Genomic DNA, 14,807 nt, shown 5'->3' with positions numbered 1-14,807 from the left:
TATGTTTTTATTCTACCTTATTTATGTCTTCAAAAGGCATTTTGGTATCTTGAACTGTATTCTTTATATAAAGTTAGGATTTAGTTTACTACAGAAGTATTTTGTTCAGATCAAATCACACCATGCACCAGTTAAAACATATCTTTGGCGAACAAATCAATCATAATCCAGAAACCACATTTGTCCCATACTTAGAGCAATGAACACGATGGGTCTGATTCCTTCTTTACATTGTGAAGGAAATTAGGTGAATTATTAAGCATAATATCTTAACTATTTGTTGGAGTATTATCCATTACAACATATGTATATGAGCTTAATTCCTACCACAAAAGTAACCAATTAAATCGGTGGATGACAGACTTCAGAGATACACTCTGATGAATCCTACAGTGTACACAAAAAAGTGTAGTTTGCAACCTAGTCTTGTAAGAATAGGAAATATTTCTACTGTTGAGTCGTAATTGATCAACAGCTTTGAGAAGATGAAAGCTTACTATCGAGAATCGTACCTGAAAGACCAATCAGTAATTACACCAACTACGGGTCAAATGAAACTAATGCAACAAATCATATCTGCTATACAATGAACATTAAGATGTTACAATAATCGTGACACAAGCATTTATAACGTGCGACTTTTATAGGATGTACTATCAACGAAAATGGTTCATATGTGTAAAATCACTTATTGTATATCAAAGATATGTTTTTTTTGTAAATGTTGCTTTTTAATTAAATGACTGTCAGAAAATAATCTTTCGAGAGGTGTAGAGTTTAACTACCATATTAATCATCTTGTTCCCTGTCAGAGGGAGGTACACATCTCTTTGGAAGATTATCACTGATGGTGGATTTAAGATGAGAATGATACCATTCATACAAGCCATTTGTTTTAAATTGAATGCAATTTGAATTATTCGTAAAAGTGATTTGTGATTCAACCACATGACCAAATCGTTGCATGGTACGGGTCAGCCAATAAGATTACACAATGTTTCATATACTGGGTAATTCAATTTAACGCAGAAGAGAGTTATTGACCAGTAAATTATTAAACTTAATATAACACAATGAAAACACTAAACACAAAATACATGAAGCTGAAAATACCATATGTCTGTGTGTCATGTAGCTGTCTAATTCTCTCTTGAATCTGCTGACACAATCTGCCTGCATTCCTCCCTGGATAGTTTATTTCACGTAAAATGATTACTATAATCTTAAATTGTGTGTTTCCTCTTCTGGTGTGATTTTTATTGTAAATGATGGAAAATGTATATGTCTACTTTGTGCTGGAACTCTGGCACACTGTGCAGTGGGGCATTGTACTGTTATAAAGAGGCACTGAGCAGAGAACAGATTGAATGTATGAGTAGAGAAAACTCACAAACATTGGTGTTGGGAGTTGAGTGCTAACATGATTGAGGAGCCAAGTCCCAAGATAAGAATTAGTTATTTTTGAAACCTTCATGAATAAAATCTGCAGGAATCAGTAATGCATCAACACACTACACCTTTATAGAGGATTTGTTTTGTTTGCAACTTTCACAATCATATTACAAATCTGACTAAAACTAAACTTGACAGGCTCATTTTCAGATATATTAAAGCAACTTTTTTTCCCAGCAACTGTTTTTATTATGGTTTGTTTAATAGGTTGTCTAATCCTATGTGCTGACCTGTAACCTCCTGATAGTGGTATGTAATGTGGCACACATTTTAAAATACTATGTGAGCAGAATTCTTTCTTGTTATGAATCAAGAGAAATCGTTTGTTTAAGATTTATTTTGCTTGTGTGCTATGATGTGACTTTTAGGATTGAGGTACTCATTTCATTTTAAATATTTACATTTAATTTTATATTGTAATAACTTAAAAACAAATAGGTGCATATATAATTGCAATAACTTATTTTGCAAACATTTCATTAATATATTTTTAAAGTCATCAGAATTACGAGTGTGACCCCACACAAGATTGTACTTGAGAACAACGAATACACGGTTTGTAGAGTGTTATTTTAACAAATGTGTGCAATGTTGTCAGGTTTAGTGTACGAAAGTGCTGCTTATGTTAGCTGATTTTTGTCTTCGAGACTTGTTACCTTTATCTGCTTAATATGTATCACATTTCTGCAAAAGGTAATCCTATCCTGTACAGTTAGTGCTAGTAAGTGACCAGATCAAACAGAGCATTTCTAAAGCCAACTTTTTAAGCAGTAATGGCTTATTTTTACACAATAGTATTAAATAAGGGTACATACAGCTTTAAAGCCTTAAGGTATATCAATTCCTTGCCTCAGCAACTATTCCATATCAGCCTTTTTTTTATTAGTCATTAAGCTTTGATGCAAATGTCTTTTTTTATTCAGTGTTATATAAAGTCTGCATATGCTGTACATATTCCATTTTTTTAATAATTTACGGAAATAAAATATGTTGTCATTTTTGGAAAGCAGGACATTTTGTAGGAAACGCTACATTTTCTTTGTACTCGTTAAAAGGCTAATGAGCTGTGTATATGCTTATTATATAAATTTTAAACTGCATGCACAACATCCTGTATACTCAATATATTACACAAAATAGCTTGAGCCCCACATAAAAATCACAAGCTTTGGTTATTCATGTTTGCAACAATCCAAAATGGGCCTTTACTGTTTCACATGTGCTGGCTGTTTGCTATTGAATATTTAATACATTAAATGCTTGGTTTCTAAATATATCTGTCCCTTTCTTTCATTTACTAAGCCAAATTTAGTATTGAAGTGGAAAACATGTTTAATACAGTATTAAAGGTGGGTTTCATCTAAATCTTTCCAGGGTGTTTGTGTGGAATCACCTTATTTGCTTAAATTAGCTTGATGTTTAAAAATAATCCTTGCATTGAGAAGAAAGTCTCAAGGGGCTTTGCAGGATTTACTGCAAAACATAGACTGCATATTTTGAAGGTGAACATGGCAGCCAGAGCAGTGTGTTTCTTTTTCTCTGTTATCACATCAATATATCTGCTACCCTTTTCAGTAAAACACAACCTTTTCATTCTGTCAACTCTATTTTAAAAGCCCGTGCACCAAGCTTTAACATACTAAAAGTTCAGTCCTCTCTTATGCATACAAAACTGCAACATTACAACTAATCTTATATAACCTCGTAATCATCCCCAAGGTGTATAGTCACTGCCTCATTAAAAAAAATCAAATTCCATACTTAAACAAAATGAATGGGCTGCGCTGCGCACCGTGCACAAAATTTGCTTGATAATCTTGAGGTCTGCCACAGACATTAAATGGGTTGACCAATTAATTGTAGTGCGGCACTTTGTGAATAGCATTATTCATATTAAATTATTTATGGCACTAAGCATTCTTGCTCAACTCCTTGGTATTTGCTTGCATTCCTATCTGAGGCTGACCTTAGCGCAATCAGCAAACGGCTCCTGACGACCTTGGAACATGCTCATTTAGACAGCGTCAAGCCCCACGGGAGATTTGGTTTGTGAGGTCAATTTCAGACGGGCTAACTTCCCGTGTGAGCGCCTTATTTTCAACAGCCGAGTTATGTTGCTTACCAAAATATTTTCTAAAAATCTGCAGGTATTTTTTCCAGCAAATGTCACGACCCGGACTAAAAAAAATACCGCATGCTTTGCGGTTTTGTGACACGTCCTGCCTGCAATAATCCTTGGTTTACTTTCACATCCAAAACGAGACTCTTTATTAATTCGGGCAGCGTCATCCGCAAGGACTTTGATGTAAAATAATGAGCGCACCATTTACCGAATCATTCGCACCAACTGTCCCGTCCGTCTGCTTTCGCGCGATAAACGGGTTATTTCCAGACTCATCGAGTCCTGAATGTTAATAGGAGATAAAACAGCGGTAATGAATGTTCCGGCGCGTTTTAACCGGAATAAGAGGACGAGGCTGACTGGAGCGGCCCTGATCGACAGTGGTTCGGGGAGGACCAGTTTGCAGGGCTACGGGACGGGGGAGGGCGCGGGGGAGTGTGGGGGGGATTGACTCGGGCGGCTCTCCTTCGAAGAGCCGAACCGCCTCCTTCTGCGCTGTATTAACTCTACGGTGATCGTTTGCTTTTAACCAGCTCGACATTTTAGGGGAAATGAAGCGCGACTTGCCTTAAAAGAAGGAAGTCTTCACGGGATTGACCGCGAAACTTTACTGTAGTGACTGTGAGTGTGTGTACATATATATATATATATACATATATTGTCGCTGAACCTGGCAGCCGATTTGACACGGGGCGCAATGCGTGTCTTATTCGCCGACTAACCACCGAGAATATGTTTTTAAAACCGTCAGTCCGGTCGGGTCGGGTTTACTTACACGGCGAGGGGCGTATTTGAGGAGAGAGAAAGAACCAGGAGAGGGATATTTTTTCCCCTCACACACAAAAAAAAGAGACCCCAAACGTTGGGTTAACATTTGTTGTCCTGGGTCATCCCACACGGGTTCAGAAATTAACCCCCTCCCGTGTCGGGTCGGTCATTTCATTCGTTCGCTGACAAATTGCGGACCGTTTTGCTTGGGGAGATAAAGAGGTCGGTCGTTCGGTCGGTCGGTCGGTGCGAGAGCGCCTCCCGCCCGGGGAAGCCTGGACTGGTGGGATTCAAATCGGGGGTGACGGTTGGGCGTTTAAACGGGGGAGGGGCCAGCGCGCGGCTCAGCTCTCAGGGCTCAGAGAGGCGCGACGCAACGGCAAAACCCGCCCCGCCCCCTTTTGGTGGTGGGGGGGTGGAGGGGGCGGGGCCTCTGGGGCGGGCGGCTCGCGCGCTGCCGGGTTGGGCGTTTAAAACACAGGAGGAGGAGGAGGAGGAGCAGCAGCTGGAGGGGGCGGGGCCAGCGCGCGGCTCCGGGCTCAAGGGCTCAGGTCTCGGAGAAGGCGCGACACGACAGCCAAACCCCTCCCCTCTCCATTTGGGCGTGAAACCCCACCCCCTTCCCCAGGGGGCGGGCGGCTCGCGCGCTGCCGGCTGACGGTTGGCCGTTTAAACAGGAGCTCTCTCGCGCGCGTGCGCGCGCGCGGGGCTCGGGTTGAGAGGCGCAGGCGCACAGTGCCAGCTCCAGCTCCTCCCCCTCCCTCCCCTCCTCCCTCCCTCCTCCCCGCCATGGACGCGCTGGAGACGCTGGTGTGTCGCCTGCACCAGGTTCAGGCCGTCAAGTTCGGCAGCTTCGTGTTGAAGAGCGGAATATCGTCGCCCATCTACTTCGACCTGCGGGTTATCGTGTCGTATCCGGATTTGATGAACCAGGTAGCGGCGGCGGCCCTCACCGGGGGCACGTGGCCCGCGGGCCGCTCAGGCCCGGTGTGGTGGTGGTGGTGGGAGGGGAGGGGGGGGCGCCCGGTCAGATTGGGCGGGTTTCGCCCTGGAAAGCAACGTATGGTATTGGGCTACCTCTGGGCTATTATTTGCCGGGCTTTGGGCTACAAAGTGCTCAGCTTTGGGCTACAAAGTGCTCAGCTTTGGGCTACAAAGTGCTCAGCTTTGGGCTACAAAGTGCTCAGCTTTGGGCTACAAAGTGCTCAGCTTTGGGCTACAAAGTGCTCAGCTTTGGGCTACAAAGTGCTCCGACCCAACGTTGACGAAAGACCGCCGCACAGAGTTCACGAGTTCGTGTCAAACTCGGGCGGAATCTCAACTCCTGACCGGGAACCTCGGGCGGGTACCCACGACGATTTGAACCCTTTTGGCCCCTCCTCGGGTGGGTCTCCGCGGGGCCGCGCCGCGGAGCGGAGTGACCGCAGCAGCCGGTTGCGCCCCGGCGGCCGATGCCCGGCCGGGCAGCTTCGCCGGGTTGGGACGGGCGCGAGTATTTCGGGGGAAAAAGCCCCCGAAGCGCTCGGCGAGTTTGCCGCTGATTTCCCTTTCTCTCTCTCTCTCTCTCTCTCTCGCAGGTTTCGGACGTCCTGTGGCAGGTCGCCAAAAAGGCCGGGGTCAAGTGCGACTCTGTCTGTGGGGTTCCCTACACAGCTTTGCCTCTGGCCACCATTATTTCTTCATCCACCGGGATCCCGATGCTCATTCGGAGAAAGGAAGCGAAGGATTACGGTACGTCGCGAACGGCCGCTTGGGGTCCGCCTACCCAGGCGGACGTCACTCGCGCTGGCTGCAAAGGGAAGGGAATTTCAATCGGCGTCCACGGCCCAACAAATAAGAAAACATAGTTCGCGGTTGTTGACGAGACAAGAATGAGCTATTTGGGATATTTCCTTTTCCTTTCAACATCCTTTTGCTATTCAGATATTCAGAGCTCGTTCCTGTAAATTGTAATTCTGCACGACTCGACGACATTCGTCCAAAGCATTCTCGTTTACAATCGCAGGTACAAAGCGCCTGGTGGAAGGTGCCATCACTCCGGGAGAAACGTGTCTTATTATCGAGGATGTGGTCACGAGCGGGTTGAGTGTCTTGGAAACTGCAGACGTTCTTCATAAGGAAGGACTGTACGTCACTGATGCGGTGGTGCTGATGGATCGGGAGCAGGGAGGAAGGGCTAAGCTAGAGGAGGAAGGAATACGTTTGCACTCATTTTGCTCGTTGTACAAATTACTAGATATTCTACACAGCCATGGAAAAATTGATTCTGAAATAGTAGAAAATGTCAAAGCATTCATAAGGGAAAACAACACCTATCAGCCAACAAATCATAAATTGAAGAGTATCTCAACAAAGCAACCTGAAAAAGAGCCTGATTCACGACCTGCAAAGAGACACAATAAGCCAGTTAGCTACAGTGACCGAGCACAGCTTCTTGATGTCCACCCAGTCACAGCAAAACTCTTTAAGATCATGGAAAGGAAGCAGACAAATTTGTGCTTGTCTGCTGATGTCACAGACTCAAAAGAACTATTGCAGCTGGCTGATTCACTGGGTAGTGAAATCTGTGTGTTGAAGACCCACATTGATATCCTTGACAATTTTGAACCATGTGTGATCAAGGAACTCCGAGCAATTGCTGATAAGCATGAGTTTTTGATATTTGAAGATCGAAAGTTTGCCGACATTGGGAATACAGTCAAACATCAGTATGAAGGTAATTATACTGTGAAAATAAAAGGCTATAATGATTGCTATTCAGAGGATGGGAGGTTAGTTGATGCCTAATAGTGTTTACAAGACAATGTAATTAAGGTATTCAGATAACGTCCTGTTTATTTTATAAGCTGGGACTCTTTCCCTTAATAAGCTTTCCCTTGCACAGAAACAGCATTAGAGTCTCCAGTAATTTAACTAGCAGTGGAATTCTAGTAAGTCTTTGAACACTTGGCAATATCATTGCCGATCATTTAAATATTCAATTCATCGACTGAAATGTTACTGAATACTGACCTGTATCAGAAACTTTGACTGATTCTGTAAGAATATGATCAAATAAACTGGATGACCTTTGATGTCCAAACCTTGCGATTTCCCTCACCCCATTTAGCACAGGGACACTAAGGCTAACTGTAACAGCTAAACTTTCGCCCTGACCGAGATTAACTCTTCAAATCTATGACCTTCTGTTTTGATGTCTTATTACATTAGGAGCTTTCTGTATACCCACTAGGCCATAAGGGAAGCTGGGAACTGCCAGTTTAAAAAAGTTTTTTAGGAATTGATTAGAGTTTGTGAAATGTTTTAATGTTCTATAATGGTAGTAGAACCACAATGGACTTCTAGAGATGCTGGTAAGTTTGCATTAAAGCAACATTCATTTGCAAGTTTAGTCATAATGAAGTGGCACTTACTGACACTTGGCTTTTTTTTCTTATTCCTTAGGTGGGATATACAAAATTGCTTCATGGTCAGATGTTGTGAATGCCCATGTGGTCCCTGGCCCTGGAGTGGTGAAAGGATTAAAAGAAGTTGGGCTGCCTTTGAACCGGGCCTGTTTACTGATTGCCGAAATGAGCTCCCAGGGTTCCTTAGCCACCGGGGACTACACCAAAGCAGCTGTAAATCATTATTTGTCACTTTTGGTGTATCAATAAAAGTAAAATATTGCTATGACCTCAGCAACCAAATGGAGCTGAGATAATCTGGAGTTGTAACTTCTAACTTTGGATCTTTCCTTTATTTTAGGTGAAAATGGCTGAGGACCACTCCGACTTTGTTATTGGGTTTATTTCCAGCTCAAATGTGAGCAGCAGCCAAAAGTTTATACACATGACACCTGGAGTCCAGATGCAGGCTGGAGGCAAGGCCAAGACCTTTCTTAAATCTAGTACTATATGTTATAGGTAGAGAGCAAAGAATTCTTAATGTAATGAATCGATGATTCTTTTTTAAAAAAAGCAGTATGCTAGAAGCTAAATATTGAAGTACTTTATACTCTAGTGGGTCTTTTCAGTTGGGAGTCCTAACATGGTAGATCTCAGGGAGGCTGCTTTTGGATCAGAACAAATAGAAATGTGTCCTCTTTACATTGAAGGTATCTTATCCTCCTTCTACAATATTGAAAGTCAGCAGGTTTAGTTCAAACATATTGTCAATTGATTGATGTTTAAAATACATTATTGTAGCCATATCATGTCCAGGATAATTTGTAACAAGTTTTGTCTCCTATTTTTTTCACAGGAGATAAACTAGGACAACAGTATCTGAGCCCCGAGCAAGTGATTAATAAGAAGGATTCAGATATAATCATCGTGGGCCGAGGAATCCTGTCAGCAAAGGATCGTTTAGAAGCAGCAAGAATGTATAAGACGGCTGGGTGGGAAGCCTACCTGAGCAAGCTGTCATGTTTTGGCAACTGAAAGATGAATAGAAATTCAGGAATTTTGTGTCCAAACTCATTTTGTACTCATTTCATTGGCACTCTCATTGTAATTTACTAGAATGGTTGAATTGGAAAATATAAGATGTCAATTGTGTACCAATTATTTCACCTAAACAACCCCAATGACACCTCAACTCAATTTGTGATTGCATTATAAACCTTAAAAAGCTGCATAAATTGCAGGATATTGAAGTAAATGTCATTGCGTAGCAAGCTTGTACATGGAGCAACAACACTCAGTACAATTGCAGATGTAAAGATTGTCTGATTTTTATTACGTGAACTTTCCAATAAAAATAGTTGTACTTGTAGATCAAAGGTCTTTCAGAACAAATAAATTGCAGTGCCAATTTATTTCTGTCTAGTTTTCATTTCGCAAATATAATTTACAAGATGATCAACCTTCAGAGTAATTAGATTTGAGGTTATTTCATGTGAAGAATCTTATATTACAGTTGTGGGATACTTCACCTCAATAAATGGTTAACGTTATCTGATTTAAACATTTCACAAAATTGCATTTAATTTAGAATTGCTCTATGTACCTGCTTCTGTGTATTTTCTTCTTCTTGTGAATCACAAATGAAGGCAGCTAAAATTCATATTTTATATTAACAATACTTTGAATTTTGTGTAATTGTAACATAAACATTTATTATTATAAACATGATGCTGTTTAAAAAGATACACCTGATATATTGTCACTCCAACGGAAAAGAGCTCAGTGACTGTATCTGGGGTGACTGTAGGCTGCTGTGGTTGGGAGGATTGACGCCAACACACAGTCACTAATAATCCTTAATAATAATAATCCTTGCATTTGATATAGCGCTTTTCACGTCGGGAGGACGTCCCAAAGCGCTTCACAGAACACACTGTAAAGTGAATTGACTGTACATTTGTGGGCGAACGCGGCAGCCAATTGCGCACAGCAATGTCCCACAAACAGTCGTAGATTGAAAATGACCAATTTTATTATTGTTTTTGGAGGAATTATTATTAGGCTCTGTGTGGAGTAAGGAAACTTGCCCAAGGTTTCGCCCTCTGCCTGGAATTGAACTCAGGTCTCTCACTTGCAAAGCGAGTGCTCTAACCACTGAGCTACAGGACTTACACTTTACAGCAAATGCCCTGTGAATCACTTTGAGCCTCTTCGCCAATGGGATAATTTGGTGTGTGAAATGCATAAATTCTTTTTTTGCTACTTGAGCACAAAAGGCAGAATAATTTTCATTTTGTTTCAGTGATCAGATATCATAATTGCAACTTCTTTATCCAGTTTTCCTCCAAAGCCTTTAGCTCCAGAAGTCCGTGGCATTCAACATGTGTTTATACGTCAACGTGTGTACTTCCACGCCATCTAGTGCACGTGTGTAAAAGCTAATTCAGCACTTGGTGTTTTTTTCCTTCCATCTAATCAATATTGAAGAAAGTTCCTTCAATAATGTATGCTTAAGGACCTTTATACCTTATTCCAATTATCATGATGATTAATTTTTTTTGGTGAAGGCTGATGAATTTTAAAACTTTTTTTTCCCCTGGGAAACAAAATCCCCTGAACTTGTTCTTGATACCCAAGTGCATTCACTCGGGCCCAGAATCACACACACTTACGTGATTCAAGGCAGGAGTGGTTTGCAGTTCTGCTTTTTGAATTTCTCTCAAATGCTCTCAAAAAATTAATTTTTTAAATATTTTCTCTCATCCACACAAAAAAAGTAATAGATCCCACCCCCCTCCCCCCCGCAACAAAAGTAAACTTTCAAATTCTCTCTTTGGGTTAAAAAGTGACTTTAATGGTCATCTGCATCTTTTAAAATGGAGCTATTCACATGCAAAATCTATTAAAGATTGCTGCAAAGAATAACATTTGGATTAAAGTGTGAAAAATATCTTAACTGATCAAGTTATTGTAATACTTGATCAGTTAAGAGAGATAATAATAACTGATCCAAGTTATACTGTAATTTCATGCACAGTGATTTTGCAAATGTAAACCTAAGGTTCTAACATTAGTTAACTTCTGAGAATACAGTTAACTAAAGAAATATAAAACTATTACTAATATTTAGTATTTTAGAGTAATCTTAAAAAAGTAATGATAATTTTTTTACCATCTTTCCAGTAAATCACATTTGTCCACAAGCACACAGTCACTCACAGTAAATCCTGTGAAGTGTTTTGGGACGTCCTCCCAACATGAAAGTGCTATATCAAAAGCAAGGATTATTATTATTATTATTATTATTTATCAAACTCATTTGAAATTCAGATGGTCATTTCATCTGAGGAATTTCGTTCAAATGGAATGTATTGGATACGTAGGTTCAGTTAACACTTTGCAGCGTTGGCAAATCAATGTACGTGATTGTACAATGTGCAACACCATTGGAATTGCAGTGTTTCTTAAAACGTTGATCTTTGGCCTGGCTCTTCCAAGTTGAGGTTTCGATTTCTTACTGCTCCTTCAGCATCCTGCTCAATATTGGCTTCAGCGTTAGCGTGCATTGCCTTTAGGGAGGACCGTTCCTCGTTGACTTTATTTCCCTTTATTTGCACAGCCATTGAGGTAAATTCAGGCGGACGCTTCCATTCCGGGTGTGTGGCAATCCACATGATGCATCCTCCGAAGATCAAAATGAAAACGCCCAGAGTATTGGCCAAAATAGCCTCCGGAGGTGATTGGGAATATGAGCGAGTGGTATTGCTCTTTGAGCGTCTAAGAGAAAATAGAAAAACCCACCATCGCAGATGTTACTGACGACAAATTATTGTTTAGGCGTTGGTCAACAATTGGGAACAAAATTCAGGTGGCTTAAAATGTGGTTACTGAGCTGTTCTCTGATAAACTACCATTTTTAGGAGCTGGAGGTAAATGAATTAACCATCTCTTGGGACTCTGTCTGACTCCTTCCATCTTTAAATCCCACCCTGAAACCTACCTCTTCAACCACATCTATGGTCACTCCCCGCTCCCCTTTTCCCTTGATCACTATCCAACCCTGGCACCGAAATGCTCCGAAACATTACCCGACATGAAGGGTGCTATATAAATGAAAATTGTTCTTTGTTGAGGAAACGATCTAGAGGGGAGAATACATGCTGTAAAGAGGAAAACACGTGAGCTCATTTTGAAAGAAATGGAAGTTGTATTTAAATGACAATACAGAAACAACCAGTTTACTTTCATTAGAAAGAGTCGAAAGATTACAAATGAGAACCTGTCACTATCAGAATATGTAGAGATGTCACTGTTAATATCAAGACTATATAGAGGTGTCACTGTTACTATCAGACGGTAGAGCGAGATAGGGAGCGAGCTATACTTACAAAGTGAAAATAAGTTTTTCAGTGATTCCCATTTCAGCTGCAACAATCACCATCCCAAAGATGAAAAGCCCAGCGAAGACATGGATTGGCAAGTAAAACTTCCTGATCCATGCAGGAGTAGCAGGCAGCAGAAAGACGCACAACCCTGTAACTATCTGTGAAGTAACAGGTTATCTCTATTATGCATTTCGCCCACAAATTCACTTTACAGTCTATTCTGCGAAGCGCTTCGAGACGTCTAAAAGATGTGAAAAGTGCGATATCAAAGGCAAGGATTATTTATTATTATATATCCTAACAGTATTCACGTGTTTTTTTTTCTCTGAAGCTTACTCCATCCTAACCAGTTTTTATTTAAATGTGGCCCTTTTGCGGCAGCAAAAAAGCAGATTCTATGAAACAGTTGAACTAATTATATTCAGAAAAGGTCTTGAAAATTTCATTTATGAATCTCACTAACAATATTACCCCACTCCTATTCATGCGTTTTTTTTTAGTTAGTAAATTATTTGGGAAATACGACAGCTCTATTTATAATTCTTCGGGTTATACAGTTAAGATGTTTTGTGAAATGGAAAGTGTACTTAGAGACATTCAGTACTGAAAGGGAGTGTTTGATGTTTTTGGATGTAACCAGAAGTATCTATGCTATTGCAGGAGGTTTCATTTGTCAAGAACATTGTGTGTAATGGAAGAAAAATATTATGATAATATTGCGACATAGTGTTAAACAGAATGTTAGCTCGTCCCATGAAAAAAAACAATCAACTTTCAAAGTAATCTACATGAGAAAGTTAACTGATTCACACGTTATATTGTTGCGGACAAGAAGAATGCACCGTAAAAAATGCATTGAATAATTTGCCAATATATATTACAAGACAGATTGGTGATTTGGCTGTACCATACCATCCTTTTGGAAGAGAATATAAGATTGAGCAGTGTTCCTGCTCTTCTGATTTCTATCTAATGATCTCTGCTGGCCTAAGATGCTCTCTGCACACATATATACTGAAATACTGTACAAATGTAAATTCTGAGACAAAGGCGTCGTTTATTTACCTGTAGAGCGTACAGAATAACAGCCGTCAGGCCGATCCAGCTGTGTAAACTGTACAGATTGGGAATGTTCTTGGCGTTATGGAAGTCGAAAACTGCCACCAGTGAAATGACCACAAGTACAAAGGCGACAATATTGAGGCCGGCATGAATGTACTTCATGTAGAGTTTACTGAATTTCCACGTCCAGGGCAACCTGTAAACAATCAGAGCTGGGGCGGAAAAGAAAACACCTGAATATTTCAAAATGGAAAATCATTACCATCTATAATGATAATGGCAGTTGTTTTCCAAATGTTGAAATGTATTCAAGTCTCAACAGTGCTCTTAAAGTACTGAGCATCTTGTGATTTTCTGCTTTATTGATACATTAAATCTATTGAGGATTTACCCATATGGTTGTAAAAACAGCCGCACACTGTGGACTGCAGACATGATGCGCTTTCGCCCACAAATATACGGTCAATTCACTTTACAGTCTATTCTGTGAAGCGCTTTGAGACGTCGAGAAGATGCGAAAAGCGTTATATCAAACGCAAGGATTATTATTATTATTATGGTATGTTATAACTTTTATCAGCCGGGTGTCTGACACACGCGGAAACCCATCACCGTGGTTTAAGAGTATCCAAACCCAGCTGTGAATTCCATGCATCCCACCAACACGTGGAAATCCCAGAGAGAGATGATTGGATTGGATTGTGCTCTCTCTCTCTCTCTCTCTCTCTTCCTGGAGGGACACATCCTGTTTATCTAATTCCAGGAAAGCATTTGACGCAGTTTGGTGAAAGCCAAGGCTTGAGGACCCCAGAGTGTGTGTTGGGGTAACTGCTGGAGTCTAACCAGCTAAAACCGCATAGCTTGCCATCCGTTAAGTTATAATCTCTAGCTTCCACTTAATATTTACACCATATCGGGGGCCGCAAAAATATAGCATTCAAAATAAGATTATATTAACTTTTAACGCGATCTGAATATTTCTGGTGGGGGGGTGGGGTGATGGGAAGAAACAATACAATATTTAAGCTTTAAACTTCAGGTTAATGCTATTTCTATGAGGCTGAAGTCACTCAACTTTTTCTCAGTGGTGCGCTCTGGTCAGGGAAAAAAAATGTTTTGCTGTTCAGTTTATGCAATACAGTCTGGCCCTTTCCTAATTAATTGAAATCCTTTTGATGCAGGGAATAAAACAATCTGAAAGCAAAGCTATGCAGTTTAGGAGTTTGCATAGCAGACACCCACATACACACAGAGACAGACAGACAGAGAGAGAGAGAGAGAGAGAAATAAAGGTTCACTTACCCAGTCCATAGATGACAATGAATCCTATGGTGAGGAGGACAGGATGCCAATTAAACTCAGCTGAACCCCCATCCCAGGCTAATCCTTCTCTCCATTCAAACACCCAGATTAACACCAGCACAATGGTGAGGGAACCGAAAAGAATAGAGGCGATGAAGACACACACAAACTGGTAGAAACTTTCCATGGCAGCAACCAGTGGTATGTATGTCTGAAGTTGTTTTAGAAAGTGCTGCAGCTTCTCTCTCTCTCTCTCCTCTCACACACACACACACCCACACAAACACAGGGGAGGAAGCAAAACCTTAGACTTCCTCAAGGATTGGAAAA

The 14,807-nt window shown here is 41.0% G+C and overlaps 2 protein-coding genes and 1 long non-coding RNA gene across 3 annotated transcripts; 1 reads left to right on the top strand and 2 right to left on the bottom strand.

The window, feature by feature from the left end:
* The first annotated feature begins 5,111 nt into the window (after positions 1–5,111).
* Positions 5,112–9,140, top strand: umps (uridine monophosphate synthetase). The gene is made up of 6 exons (XM_042336311.1): positions 5,112–5,275; positions 5,920–6,073; positions 6,348–7,058; positions 7,787–7,962; positions 8,090–8,204; positions 8,585–9,140. The coding sequence occupies exons 1-6, from the start codon at positions 5,132–5,134 to the stop codon at positions 8,761–8,763; spliced, it is 1,479 nt and encodes a 492-aa protein (XP_042192245.1). The 5' UTR covers positions 5,112–5,131; the 3' UTR covers positions 8,764–9,140.
* Positions 9,141–9,420: 280 nt separating this feature from the next.
* On the bottom strand, positions 9,421–10,503 carry LOC121849396. Its single transcript, XR_006085206.1, has 2 exons — positions 9,897–10,503; positions 9,421–9,574 (listed from the first exon to the last, which is right to left on the bottom strand). It is a non-coding gene; the product is annotated as an uncharacterized LOC121849396 (long non-coding RNA).
* Positions 10,504–10,541: 38 nt separating this feature from the next.
* LOC103176425 (plasma membrane ascorbate-dependent reductase CYBRD1) lies at positions 10,542–14,807 on the bottom strand. Its single transcript, XM_007889946.2, has 4 exons — positions 14,478–14,807; positions 13,179–13,387; positions 12,117–12,271; positions 10,542–11,505 (listed from the first exon to the last, which is right to left on the bottom strand). The coding sequence occupies exons 1-4, from the start codon at positions 14,662–14,664 to the stop codon at positions 11,193–11,195; spliced, it is 864 nt and encodes a 287-aa protein (XP_007888137.1). The 5' UTR covers positions 14,665–14,807; the 3' UTR covers positions 10,542–11,192.

Source organism: Callorhinchus milii, unplaced genomic scaffold, assembly GCF_018977255.1.
Source record: "Callorhinchus milii isolate IMCB2004 unplaced genomic scaffold, IMCB_Cmil_1.0 Scaffold6, whole genome shotgun sequence".
NCBI classification, from domain to species: Eukaryota; Metazoa; Chordata; class Chondrichthyes; order Chimaeriformes; family Callorhinchidae; genus Callorhinchus; species Callorhinchus milii.
This window is presented reverse-complemented; position numbering and strand designations above follow the sequence as displayed.